Source organism: Aquila chrysaetos, chromosome 2 (assembly GCF_900496995.4).
Source record: "Aquila chrysaetos chrysaetos chromosome 2, bAquChr1.4, whole genome shotgun sequence".
In the NCBI taxonomy this organism is placed as follows: domain Eukaryota; kingdom Metazoa; phylum Chordata; class Aves; order Accipitriformes; family Accipitridae; genus Aquila; species Aquila chrysaetos.
In genome coordinates, this window is record NC_044005.1 from 60,446,011 (window position 1) to 60,460,901 (window position 14,891).

Below are 14,891 nucleotides of genomic sequence, written 5' to 3' on the forward strand. Positions count from 1 at the left end.
GGCTCTTATGTCCATCACTGCCCCAATTCCATTAGCAGCTGAAGCTTCATTCCAGGTTGCTCGCAATTGCTAAACTTGTTTGGAACAGCCCAATTTTCACAGCAGGCTCGGGTGTATGCAAGTGAATAGGATGCATACAACAGCATGGGACTGCAGGTGGTATACGTACAAGTCGGAAGGGAGCCCTGCTGCCCACATTAGCCATAGTGAACAACTGATGGGATGTCCTCCCTGAATCTAATAAGAGAATTCACAAGTTGTTTCCTTTCTTCCTCCTAAACATTGATCTAAAATACACACAAACACACACACGAACTGGTGTTATTTATGTATGTGTATACACATATATTCACCAACTCTTTAAAGAGTAAACCACGGCAACTGTAAAATCTGCTTGTTCCAGTCACTTTCCCCAGAAGAAAAGGGAAAATAATAAATAGCCTTTTCCTTATGCAGAGATTGGGTCACTGAGTTGAAAAACAAAGATCAAAGATATCACTTCATGAAGTGCAGTATAATTCTAGGAGAATAAGCTTTCTCCATGCTCAGAATTAGGAGTTTATTCACAACAGTTTCTGAGGTCCCATTTTGCTACCTATGGGGCTTGGGGCAATCACTTCCAGGCCAGCCCCATTAGGCATCCCTCACTTTGAAAGAAAATGCACTTTACTTCCAAAATTGCCAATGTTTCAGACAAATTCGATGTCTCCTCACTTTCACTGCTCAACAGCTTCAAATTAGTATTATTCAGTCCCAGACTCTATACAAAAAGGAAATAAATCATGCAGCATGTCACATTTTCTGCCTGAATAATTTTATGTATTTTACACTCTGAAGTTTTTGTGGCTTATATGTGAGCCTAAGCAGACTAAAGGCTTGATCCCATCCAAACTAAAGAGATTACACCCTATGAAACACAAAAAAAGTTCAGTCTACCTGTCAACACAGCTGTCATCTTCCAGGAGAGATGTAATGAACATTGGTGGGAGGTGCTCTGCCTTCTCCCTGTGAGATGCAGATTCGAAGAGCGCAGGCCTCAGGTACAAATGGAACTCACCAAAACCTGCTTCCGTTGCAGAAGCCTTATATAACCTAGAAAGAAAAACACATGGATGCATTTGAAAAATTAACTTTCTTCCTGCTGTAAGCAATATACATTTAGAAACCTACATCCACGAGGTTAATTTCAATGAGACATCTGCATTCTACTTAAAACATTTCTTGGCATCTGAAATGGTATGATGGATACGAAGCAAACAAGTGTTGTATCGAGATAGCTGATGGTTGCTTAGTATCACCCATTCCACTGACACAGACAGCACCTACAAACAAAGGACAATAAGTTGCGAGTCTACAATGTCATAAGGGAAAATCAAGAGAAATATGCTAAATGTTCCTATTTAGAAAGGACTGCATTTGGCAGAGACATGAAGAATATTATTTTAGACTAGAAATTGGGAGGAGGACTGACTGCCAGAGAGGAAGCTTCAATAGACGAGCAGAACTCGTACACATTATTACTATTAAAACAGTGACTTCATAACTTAAGAAACATTCATTCTAGAAGCCCCCAGTATGACAAAACCCCAGTACAACCTCCCCAGTATAACAAATTATGAGGGCAGTCCATCAGCAGACAGTAGACACATGGTCTAGATGCAACCACTAGCTCAGGAAATCTCTAAAGCATCAAGCGTCAGAAGTTGGGCACTGTCCTGCTTTTTATATTCCTTCCCTATGGATCCATCCCTGCACTCCTTCAGATGCAAGACCACAGAAACACTGATCTGGCCTGCGATGGCTCTTCTCATGTAGTAAAAGAAGATGTTAAAAAGAAAGAATTTGACTTTTTGATACAGACTGCAAAGGAATAACATACTTCCTTGCTTTCTCCTAACATGTAAGGCAGGTGTTTTACCAGTCAAGAAATCAGGTCACGGAGAAGCTATATCATTAGAATGTGATAAAGACACAAACAGGACCTAGAAGATGTAGCTCTTTCTCCTTTGAAATCAGGTAACATTCCCTGCCTGCACAGCAAGGGAAAGAAAAGGGGAGGAGACAAAATAATATATGAAAGACACCATAAGCATCAGTCAATAATCATATGGATCACAGCCAAAATCAACTCTAAGGTCTTAAAACAAAGACCTCTGTGTAATTATTATAAATGTTGCTCTCTTAGTTGACCAGTATAGACATATGAATAGCCTGTATAGAACAGACATCAGCACACAAATCAGCTTATTAATAGTGTGCAAAGGGAAAAAATAGTAAAAAAGAGATTAAAAAGGTGGCTGTGTCAAGCAAAAACAGAGAAGCAAAATTCAGACTGCTGCACTGTCTAGCTCTACTATTCTACCAAAGGATGTCCCTTTTCACCAGATGGTAGAAGATGAATACTGAGGAACTGAGGAACACTGAGCAGCAACAAGGGCTGCAAGGAACAGTACGTACAACATAAATGTGTACTTTTAGATGTGAATGACCTTCCACTCTGGGAATGGAGTGACAGGCAAGTAATGGGAGTAATTCTGGCAGGTCCGACCCAAAACTCTGATAGAAGCTATGGTATAAGGTAGAGGAATCCACAAATGTAGGTGCACACACTTCACTCTGCATAGCAGGAAAAAAGATTACTAACATTTCTGATGTTTCAGTCTGAATCTGAGTCTCTAACAGTTCATATTACAATGAACTGTGAACTTCATCACAACAAAAGAAGATGTAAAAATAGCCCCTTAAAATGTCACATTGAATAAACTATATATGTTTCTACTGGTATTTAGATTGACTTAGCCATCTTCTATTAAATGAATATAATGTTATGCTTAATGACCTTACGTATGCATCATGAAGTCTTACTTTTTGTCATAACTTTCCACTGACTTCCCATCCTGGAAAATGACAATTTACTGCTACTTTTCAGGGATTTGTAAGTATGTCACCTCAGCTGAGTATGTCCTCTTAGCCCTGTTCCCGAAAGAAATGCAGCCATGTGATGATCTGATCTGGTCTGCTCATCTGTCTCCTCTGGATAACTTCTAAATCAGTTGGTGAATATTAATGTAATCTGACACAGAAACAGGGCTTTCAAGATAATAAGTTCCTACAGGTTTTATGAAAAAAGGCAATTGGATATTGATTTTTCAGCTAAGTGAAAAGTTGCAATATAACCTTACCCCTTATTAATTACCAGAAAATGTATGTGTGTGTATGTATGTATGTGTATGAGTGAAGGAACACAAAGAGTTATCTCAACCAGTGGAAGAAGTTTAACTAGAACCTGTATTTTATTAGAAAGCTGAGTATCTGAACAAGAAACACAAATTACCAAGAAAGAAGACCTTGCTTCATGGAATTGCTTGGGTTGAAGTAAATTAACCTGTTTGTTAGTTTGCCCAAGAAAGTTCCAGATATCAAATTATAGCTGTTAAAGAAGTTCTTATTTTAATGGAAAAGAGTTGTGACAGAAAATTAGGTTTTCCACGAAACTAAGTTGAATGGTTGTGGCTTAAGTATCTTAAAGATGTCTAGGTTTTCAGCTGCTGAAAATAAATCCTGCTGACTTTTTGATAGGGACTCTAAATTTCCAAGAAGAAAGCTAGAGAAAGGGTTAAGACAAAGAAAAAACATGACTGGAATGTCATCTGTCCTACACAATCAACTTTGCTATCACAAGCAATCATGTCCCAGTAATCCTTTTCATAAATGAATCAAGCCCCATTTTAAAACTGTTAAGTTTTCTACCCTTTGCTCTTTCCCTTCTAGAAGTTTGTTGTATGATTCTTAGAAATCCCCTTTTAATTTCCAGCTTAAATTTATTCACAGTGATTAAATCCATTTGTTCTGCTGCCAAAATTGGCCTTTAGCTTAAATACCTCTTCTCCATTCCCAGTTCTTATCTTCCTGGTGTATTTATAGAGAATAATCTTATCTTCTTTCAGCCTTCATTTTACTAGGATAAACAAGCCAAGATATTTCATTTGCTTTTGTAAAATGCATTCTCTATTTCCCCTCAGCATGCTATTAGATCATCTTTGCTCCCATTTCAATCTGAATTTATCTTGCCTGAACACAAATCTCCAAATTATACTTAATAATCCAGGTGAGGCCTCACCAGAATCACATACACGGCATCAGTTCTCCCTCTCTCCAATGATTACAAAACTCATTGCCTGATTCACAGTAAGATATAATGGCTTTCCCCCTGCCACGGTTGCGATACGCTGGCAGTTTACAGTCATCCCATGGCCAGCTATACATCCAGTTCTTTCTCCTCCTCTGTTGCTTCCAACTAATAAGCTCAAAGTTCACAGGAGAATTTCGTATTATTATGCATAACCTCAAGATTTGTGTTATTGATCCTTATATGCTTTCTACTACTCCAGTCCTTAGAACCATGAGTTCTTCCTGTAAGATATTCCATTTATTTTCCCTATCAGTTTTATCTGCCAGCATTACAATGTCCTGAATTTAATAACACCCTCTTATGTTTTCTACTGATATCATTAATAAAAATGCCAAGTAATATGGAGCTGAACAATAGGAGTTTCACCAATAACCTGCCTCCAAGCCAGTAGTTCAACACTACCCTTTGTAGTGTCCCCATTAGCTCAGTCGTTATCTCTATGTCTTCCTGTACAAATTGTCATCTCCTCCAGCTGATAGCTCCATAAATGCATGACACAGACTTCCCTTTTGTAGATTATTTCATTATCATTGTAAAGATCAGCTCAGCCAGAACAATTTTTACGCTTTTCTACCTCTGGTGGTGAACAAAGCTTGTACTTCTTGTGTGCCTTTTCTTACACTGCACTACTCTTCATAAGAAGGCAGTTAAAATAATCATCCGTGTAAAACTCTGCAGAAGGAGGCATCTTTGTGTTCATTCGATCAGTGAATTCCTCCTGCTCCTCCTTTTGACAAAATTTCAGTATTTTCACTGGGAAAGGGCCTCTCCTGTTAACCTTTGAGGAGCAGCGTGGCCTCACCTTTTGAAACCAATGAACGTCTGCAAACCGCAGGTAGACTCCATCTCCATGTAACAAGCAAACATATCTCCCACAACACTGATGCAGACACTCTTCATCTCTCTGTGGTTTTTTCCAACCGTAGTAGGTCGCCTCTTTAAAAGAAGTTACTTTTTCACTACAAACCACACCTCTCTGCGGTCACCCTACCAGTGCTGCTAAAACAGCAGTACTGACCCACTAACCTGGCTAGCTGCGTGCTCTCTATCACCACCTCTATCAGCTGATGGTGGAGCGTGGCAAGCTCCAGGAGCATGGAGAAGGAATCCAGGGTAAATAGCTGTTTTTCTCCGGCTGTCTTTTTTTCTTCGTCTGCTCCCATCTCTGATAGTGACAAAGCAATCTCTTGCACCAGCACAGGGTCTTCGATCAGTACCTCAGCAAATAACTGCAAAGAAAGGCAGAGGGGAGAAGGAAACAGAGAAATCGTTTACATACAGATGACAAAGGTCTTTAAATACTTTAGGGGATCATTCTCCTTTTTCTGGAGTAAATCATGACTGGAGTTGCATGGGGTCACAACCCATGCAAGGTGAGAATTGTGCCTACCCTGACCCCTAAAAATACACTGGTGTTTTGCCACTTGCTCCAAAGGTAAAGACGCTGAATCTATAAACCTGGCTTTACTCAAAGGACTTAACAAAGCTTATTTTATTTATTTTTTATATCTAACACAAGATATTTGCTTTTTTTATTATAATCAAAATTCAGAAGGCTTTCAGGTGTATATACCTCTCTAAAGCAGCGGCTCTGTAACTTGATTCACTTATTACTAGCTGAGGCCATTCCTCCTCTAAAGAGTGCGCAGATCCTAGCACATGTGCCACTGTATGTATGATGATCTGAAAATGGGGACAGCAAACTCACATGGTCAGATAACTCAGGAGAGTTGGACCGCTGTTCTACTGGGATGATGGAAGCCTCCAAAAGAGCAGAAAACCCAGGAAAGAAAGATTATCAAAAGCTGCAGCTTGGTAATGTGGAGAGCTGGAAAGAAGATAATGGTCCATTGGCTGTTGTGCTGTGGAAGTGGTGACAGAACAGCTCCTGGCTCTGTGTGCAGGAAAAGGTGCTCCTTGTCTCTAGCTGTCACAGCCCGCACAACTGTGCCACCCTGCTCGTGTCAGACGGGATAGATGAGGCCACTGCTATAGCTGAGTGGCTTCACACTTTGCTGCTTATGACCAATGAATCACAGATCATGAGGAAATCTGAACCCAGCCATGTAGTTATTAGTAATAAAAGCCTAGATTTTAACACCTGCCACTCGCTACACTTTCACAGCTACACTGAAAAAAAAAAAAAGTTTGAAAAGACAACACTCCAAAGTTAAGTGTCAGAAGCTGTGCAACTTGATTTTGTCTCTCTTACCCAGCACGTTACAATGTGCTTTTGTAATTCTATGGCTCTGGGTGGGTGGGACAGGACAACCCATCTTTATGTGCTTCTTCACAGAGCTGCTAAAAGGAGAATAGCATCTTCCCTATTTCCAATGAGGACAAGAGAAGAGGTAATAAGCTTAGACTGTAACAAGGCACATCTGTGCGAGACTTTAAGGAGACCTTGGTAACGGTGAGGCTGGTGAAGCACTACAACAAACTGCTTGGAAAAGTCTGTCACAGGATGTGTTTAAGAACAGGACAGCTACTTATCTCATGGGAAGAACCTAAGTATGATCCAGCTGCTCCTGGCTTGGGATGAGAGAGAAAGAACTCACAGCTTCCCAGGGATCATTTAGTCTTGTAATTCCAGAAATCACTTTTCTTTTTATATGGCCTCTCTGATATTTCTACATAGGAAAACCACCTGTTCCCAGGCTGGCAGCCTCTGTACCTCACCCCTGGGTAATTTGTTTATTATGAAGTTGTGAGATGTTTAGGAAGTCAGATGGGGAATAAAAATTGGATCTTATAAAACCATCCTTAGTGAAGGGTTGGAAAAACATGAAAGAATGAGGGCCAGGGTCACAAAAGAAGCCGTCCAGGAAGGACAGAAATGTTGATTTTAGCACACCAAGTCATAAAGAAAAATAATATGTAATCATGTAAACACTGCATCATCATGTCTATGCAAAAGGAAACCAAATTAAATCTGCTCTGGCAAAAGTACATCTCCTAAAATTTAAATGCTAGACTTTTACAACCTCAGTGTCTTCTAAACATTGTCTGCTTGCGTGTGGTTGTCTCATCTGCAGCTTCTGTTGGAGGAAAAGGAATGTGCAAGAAGTAAACACAACAAAATCCTTCCCTTCCCCCTTCCAACAGCAGTGTGGTAACTTTATGATCCATGCACAGATCTCTGCCACTGACTTCTAGGATTTAAAATTTAAAAAGCAAAGAATCATTTGTGATCTGCTGTGGACAAGAGAGTAGTGGGACACTGCCAGTGGATTTTACTGGCAGCAGAGAGATGCCGGATAAGTAATTTCTGGGTTTTGCTCTAGGCCAGGGAGGGGAGTATCCTAGGAGGCTGTGCCCTTCTGCCTTTAGTTTGCCTCTATACTTTCTTACCCATTACTGTCTTCACAGTCTCTTCATCTAACCAGTTCTGTCTCCACGCCTCAAACTTCCCATTTTCATCCCCACTCCCTTGATTAGCGAAGTCCTGCTGTCACTGGTTTTGGGCAGCTTGAGCCAATCTCTTTACCAAACCATTCTCAACCCACCACCGGCCCCCGAGGTGCCTCCTTGCCCCAGCCCCGATTTACTGTGCACTTTTTTCCCCATGTATTTTCCTTCCGAAAGGAAGGAACCCACTGGATCTTAGTTCTAGTCTCTGCCTCCCAGCTTTTCACCTACCTCAGTCTTCGTTCCCATTTCCTGGCTGCCGTCCCGCTTACCAAGCCAGCTGTATTTTCTCCATGCTCCTGCCCATCTCCTGCTCCCCGCGTCTCCTGGGCGATCTGCTCGGCCGGCTGCCTCTGCTGCCTCGGGTCAAGGCGACGCGAGTGGCAGTGCCGGCTGACAGCCCCTCGTGCTCACTTCCAGTGCCCAGACCCGAATCGAACGTGGGTCACTTAGACCAGAGCTGTTATTGCAGGGACAGCCGAAAGTCCCGCTTTGCCTCGGGTTATAGATACACCGTGGCACACAGAAACTTCAGATAACGTCGCCCTGCTGAACATGTGGCAATAGCGTGTTTTATTTTAGTTTATGCTGGCCAAACTTGGCAGGAATGAAAGCATAGCGTATCACTACCTAATGAGTCTTCCCAGACTTGAAACGTATGCTCCAAAGCGTAGCTGTATTACGTTCTTATAGAGAAAACAGATAAAATAATTTATTTTCCATTTCTTGCTCCCAGCAACAACTGAGCTGACTAATTAAAAAAAAAATCAACCTCAAAGAGATGTCCAGCATTGATAATTTCATTCACAATAATTAGCATTTATCAAAATTATAACCAACCAAAATCAGAGTTCTACACCAGGAAATGGTGGACATTACAGTAATAACCGGGTCCACCTGTAACAAATTTGCTTTAATGTCCAGTCTTTTTTTTTTTTTTCCAGACTGTACACACACACAAACACAAAACCTGGAGACTTACCGTGATCTCATGTCAGTTTCAGTGTGTCTATTTTCCTTCTCATTAAGCTGATTGTTCCTACTTTATACTGGCATGAGATCAAGAGTTCTACCTTCCTGTGTTAATTCAAAGAAAAAAATTCTTGTTTTAAAGGTGGATGGAACGGATCTTCACCAATCATAAGCAAATAATTGAATTCAGAATCACATAACTAGAACTTTAACCAGCAAGTGTAAATGAACTAGCAAGATCACACACTTGCTTTACTGGCTGTTTTCGGTCTGCAGATGCTGTAGAATTCCTGGTAGATATACTCAAGAGCTTCGGGGATCAAGCACACCAGACCAAGAGAAGGGTGAAACTCCAGCAAATAAATGTTCTTCAAAGTAGGACTTGAAAACAACAAAAACAAAGAAAGAATAAATAGCTCTCAAATATTCTTTTATAAATTGTATATATAAAGAAAACTTGCAATTGCTTAATTTGCAAGAATAAATTGCAATGGCGTTAGTGCATATCAGAAATCAATCATCAAATCTAAAAATAGAACTGAAGCCTTAATAAACGTAATTATGTTGGAACACATCTAAGTAGTCTCATTTGCTAATGAAAGCAGAAAATGTTTAAAATTCTCTTTCATTAGCTGACAGTTGTATTAACTGCATTTTCACGTCTATTATGCCCGCTCGTTAAAACTGCACTTGAAAATAAGCCCTCAGATAACCAACACAAAATCAAAATGTGTGTCAGGGGAGGAATAGGGCCAAGGAGCTGGAGACAGAGGCAGGAAACCAGAAGGGACCAGAGGCAAGGGGCTGTTGGCTTCTGGGTGTACAATTAGCTGCTATGTAAACCCTTCACATAACCCACAGCACTGCACAGCTGCACGATGGGGAACGTGTGGCAGGTCTGTACCGCAGGTAAGATGTGGATTCCATGTGTGAAAACAGAGTACACGCACATCCAGCCGGACAGTTGTGCTGGAAAGAGCAATAGACTGCGGCCAAAGGGCAGCAAAAGTTGTGAAGCCAGGTCAGGATACTGGTGCAGCAAGTCTGAAGTGAGTGGTCTAACCACAGCACCCACTTTCATCACTACTGTTTAATAGTCTACCCATGGGAATATTAGTGTCCCGGTGCACTGCAAGATGCAATTATCAAATCCATTGTCATGAAAGGGCAGTGTAAACGTGAGGGGGGAGGAACGACTTTCTTCTTTGAATGTTTTTCTGGCTATCTAAATAGCATGAGACTAAATAACGTGAGACACTCATCTATTGCTTGATTCACCTTAAGACTGTCATTTTTTCAAATAGTCTTATTTTCATGTGCTGGATCCCAAATTTTTACAATTAATTACAGAAACCAGAACAGAAAGAGGTACTCTCCAGAGAAATAAAACTGTATAATTACTCACTGGCTAGTATTAAGAGAGATAAGGTGCTTAGTAATTACATTATAAGGAAGTCCAAATTCACCAATGCCACCTCTTTGACCTTCCTGCCAAATCTTGTGGACATAATCCCGCTGGGCATCTATCTAAAACACAGCAATAAACACAAGTGACATTAGCCAATGAAATTCACACATAGCTAGAAATCAAGGCAAAACCAACTATTCTTTATTTAAACATAAGCTGCAAAATTTTCTATTTTTATATATATATAAATTTTCAAGTCAGTTATTTATGTACCCACTCTAGATGAATTATTCCTGATAAAATTATTTTGAATCTTTCATATTCCTTCACAACAAAATTTAAGCTCCAATACTGACAAGGCTCCATTTTTATTGCTAGCAATATGGTAGCATTAGTGGCAACAGCAGCACAACAGTAGCCTCTTGTACCAAAACCCAAACTTCTGTTTGTGGACTAAAAGCCAAGTTACAAATGTTAGCTAATTAAACTTCCCAGCTTGCAGCCTCTGAAATCAAAGCTCAGAGAAAGGAAATATCTTGTGGCAGGATACAGAGTAAAGCTGAGGCAGATTTTTAAACCAGAGGAAAAATGTGAGTATTTCAAATGCTGTGATTTAATTATTAACACAGGAATTCACAGCTGTCTGAAATATACTGCTTTTCAAAGTGCACTTTAAAGTGCAAACTTTGTTTATATTCTTTTTTAATTCTCTTTTCTCTTACTATAAACAGAGCTAGTTCCTTATCCACTGCATTACAGAACAAATATAGATTATAATTTTATTTAGCTTCCATGCCTCTCAACTGTTATTTCTAATTGTCTCAAACGGTAGCAGATGTGGCTTTAACATGAAATATGAAGCTCCGCAATCTTTCCAACATTTTCTTTCTGATATTGATGAAATTATAGCTTTCTGCTCTTGAGCTTCATGCTTTCAATTTACAAAGCATCCATAGACTTCATTGTTAAATTAGTATTGACCTATCTTAACACTGTAAACACATGCAGGCTATAATCAAAGCTTCCCATTCTGGATTTCATTTCCTACTTCCCCAAGATGGATATACTGTAAATTCAACGTACTTGTTGGTTTACTATGTCCCTCAGCACTTGGAGGTGAGGTTGTAAACAGATGCGTTCATCTTTGTAGGTGTTGACAAAATATTCAAGGTTGAGATCAAACCATGGACGTTTATGCATGATGTCAGTTATTGGTTGGGCCAAGCAAATCTTTCCTCTGGGTCCAAAGCATGTTGGTAAGCTTCAGAGTAAACATTTAGAAGCTGAAGAGATATTCAGAAGCACATTTAGAAATTTTTATTCACCCAAATATTCATTCTTTGTTGGGGAAAGATTTCTGAACATGGAGTTTGCCGCCTGTATCAAACCAACAGTGACCCAATATGGCATCTTGTTTCTGGCACAGGATGTTACTTGATGCTTCATCAGAAGGCTCGAGAACAGAACTGACCATATGAGAAATTTCTTCCAAATCTTGCATAGTTAACATTTTTTTTTCCCACTGAAGCGTGAAGATTTTTATTCTGCACATTTTTCCCTTCAAAAAGTAACAAGACAATGTACTTACTACTTTAAAAACACCTACTTCCTTCCACTCTAATCTATTCTCTGTTTCTTTTCCAGCACACACACTGGTTTTGTATCTTTGAAAAACTCCATTTCCCCCAAACTGAAAGCTGCAGACCCATCCAAGTCTCTCTGTTATCTCATTTGGCCATGACTGTCACAGTTACTTTAGATTTTTTGGAGAAACTCCAAAGTAATTGAAGATGTAATTAAAGATGTACAAAGGCGCATGCCCTCTTCAGGCTCCTCTACCAAGAATATCTGTAAAGTTTCATTTAAGTAAAAATTTTAATTACAAATACCCACAGCTTAGGACAGAAAAAGAAATGTGCCAAGCATGACAGCATGTGAACTCTCCAGATGACATTGTAGTACTTCTTGGTCAGATGGCAATTATGGGATTGAAAATATTAACTGCCTTGCTTCTGGACAAATAGGCCATCTCAATATGAAATGATCTACATCTGGCTATTTTACATTGACACAGAAGTAGAAAAGCATCCACGTTACTTTCCATACTGAAACCAGAAGACTGTGGAAGAGGAAGATGCAGAAGGTAACTCGGTAGCTGAGAATTCAGATTTCAATGGAAAGAGTAAAGTTCTCTGATTTAGACCTGCCTGACCTGAACTGTTCCAGAGGAAGCTAAAACACGGCTTAAGCAACAGGCCTAAGCAAGTTTCATATTGGCTAAGCTAAGCTGTCTCAGCTGCTGGACAAAGGGCTATTGTTTCCTCACTCAGAAAGAACTCAATGCCAGCTGGAACCAAAGCTAGCGAGACCCACTTCCATTTAATTTCAGCTAAAAGCAAAAGACCTTCAGCAACAGCACATCTGTACATTTAATCCTGCCTAGAGAGCTGGGTTGTGAGAGCAGTTCCAAAATATACTCTTTGATGGTTTTGGAAGGGAATTAGTGCATTGTTGCTGTAGAAGTTTCATTCTTCTCTACTGGGAGTTTTTCTTCGAAAAAGAAAGCACGTTTCCTTATACGGAAGGCCCGTGACAATAATAAAAGGTAGATTCACAGAGGTAGCATGATCATACAGCAATGGAAAGCGAAGTCTATTGGGGTGAGAGCAGAAACCTAGTGAACTAGGCAATTAGTATTTTATATAGCTCCATCACACAAAGCTCCTCTATGAAAATGGGAGAGTGGCCTTAGGAGATTTCCTAAACTACATACAACTATTTTAGTTTAAAAGGGTTTCTATTTAAAGCCTCTTCAGTGGTACACAGGAGATTCCCTAGCACCCTCTAGCATTCCTATTTTCAGAGCTGCCTTGTGTTACTCCAGGACTGTGAATAAAACATTTCAAGTGTGTGAAGGCGACCTCAATTAGTGCCATTTCTCACTGCTTCTGAAGCGGACTACCTGCTCCTTTCCACCTCCTGACACTCACGGCATCGTCCTTGGGACTGGTGAGTCCCATAGTCAGAAATACACTTCCAAGATCCTCTGGGTCCTTTCCTCTGAACTTGTCTAATCTTCATCTTTCAAGACTGAGGTCTTTGGACAAAAACCCTCTATGCTTTCATGCCCCATGGCAAAATACAGACACCTGACTAGATTCAGAGAGAGGAAGCGGAAAGCCCGCAGGATATGCAGCAGCCCTTGTGAACGGTAAAGCTACGAATCGCTTAATACACATTTTTAGTATTGGTTTGTTTGTTGTTTTTTTTAACTCCATACTAAATCATGGCATTTTTTACTCCAAGTAACTAATCTATAATACATATAGAATCATAGCTATAGGTTTTATTAATAAATGGATTATTTTTTATGCTGTAACATACAAAACATATCTCTGGTTCCTGCTGACAAAGGATAATCCAAATGATGCGCCTAGCCAGCTGCAGGCTGAGTTTCTCCTCCATGGGCTTCACAAAGATGCAATGATTACAATTCTGACAACAACCATTAAAAGTTTCCTGCACTAGCCCCAGAAAGCAGGGACAGCCAGGACCACAGAAAAAAATTTGCATCTTCAACTTCGTGGTGGCCCAGGCTCCTCAGGGCTGCACCCCATTCTTCCTAGAATGCGTTTGCTCCATTCCTTGGCATGCAAGGAGGGACACAGCGTGCGCTGCAGTGTTGCTCTGGAGTTGGCCTTGTCTTTCCCAATTATCCTTCCCAATTATCCAGCGGTGGGTGACTCTCCCTAAGGCCTTGCAGAAGCGCTTCCAGCCCCTGGCACAGCAGCTACCAGAGGCTGCTGTCTGACAGCAAGAGCATTTCTGCTCCCTTGTTGCAAAAGCCACTACCTGGGGTCCTCCGGACCCAACTCACAGCACCCAGCAGCTCCAACCCTCTGCACCCAGCCCAGCACCAGGCACCCAATGCATCTGAAACCAGTACCACCACCCACAGTTGCTGGCTCTGACATCCGTATCTATACACCTTGGGAAATGCTGTTTAAAAGGAACCTTACGCAACCTGAAGTGAACTGACTGCAAATTACCGTTTTCAGTCCAAGAAGAGCATCTGTACCTGGGATTTTTTTTCCAAGAGAGCAGTTTCACAGGTCCAGAGGTCAAGCAGCACAGCAAATTGATCCACAGAGGCATGTGCCCAGCGAAGAATGTTGCTGCTACTGAATTGCTCACAAGTTACATTGCCTAAGGCAAAAAAATTAAGTAGAGAACAAGCAGATGCCAGTATCAGAGGGATTTCCACACACCTAGAGTCCCAGGGCTTGTGGTAATTCTTTTTACTTATAGCACAGGGTTGTGGTTTTTGCTTGCCACGGAACCCCAGGCCAGGAAAAGATTTCAGTCCCATAAGCTTTGGAGGGCCCCAGAGTATTCTGCAAGGCAAAGAACAAGCACACCAGGCATTTGGTTCAAACATATCTCTTCCATCATCTTTTAACAACTATTCCCTCAGATAAAGGGCAATGGCTGGAGTTCAAAAGGCCTGCATCAAGAGATAAAGTCAGAGAAAGCACAAGAAAACTAGGGGAGGAAAGAGAAGGAAGCTTAATTTTTCACAGCACCAAATCGTGTTGGGATTGTCTTCACCACCTCACCTTCACTCTCAGATCAAAGAAAAACGGCATGGACTACTCAAAGATAAATTTTACAGAGATATAGCAGGGCAGAGTGCAGACCCAGGGGAGGGCTTTCTTTTCAGATGGCTTGCTATTAGAAAAGCCAGTCTTCATAATTTAAAAATTACTGTGAAGGAAGGAAAAAAAATTACTACAAATGTTTCTACACTAGCAGCCCATGAGAAATCCTTAAAGAAATAATGCTTTCGGATCCTTGGTTGTGATACTGTCTAAATTAGAGCTAATTTTGACAATAGATGATAAATCAAGTAGA

General features: G+C 40.6%; 1 protein-coding gene across 1 annotated transcript in view; it reads right to left on the reverse strand.

The window, feature by feature from the left end:
- Nucleotides 1–14,891, reverse strand: part of LOC115334074 — a 30,697-nt gene that overhangs the window by 686 nt on the left and 15,120 nt on the right. Inside the window, 7 exon segments of the mRNA XM_029997845.2 lie at nucleotides 937–1,092; nucleotides 5,219–5,421; nucleotides 8,824–8,953; nucleotides 9,978–10,099; nucleotides 11,064–11,206; nucleotides 11,209–11,263; nucleotides 14,059–14,186. Of these exon segments, the coding sequence (XP_029853705.2) occupies nucleotides 937–1,092; nucleotides 5,219–5,421; nucleotides 8,824–8,953; nucleotides 9,978–10,099; nucleotides 11,064–11,206; nucleotides 11,209–11,263; nucleotides 14,059–14,186 (937 nt within the window).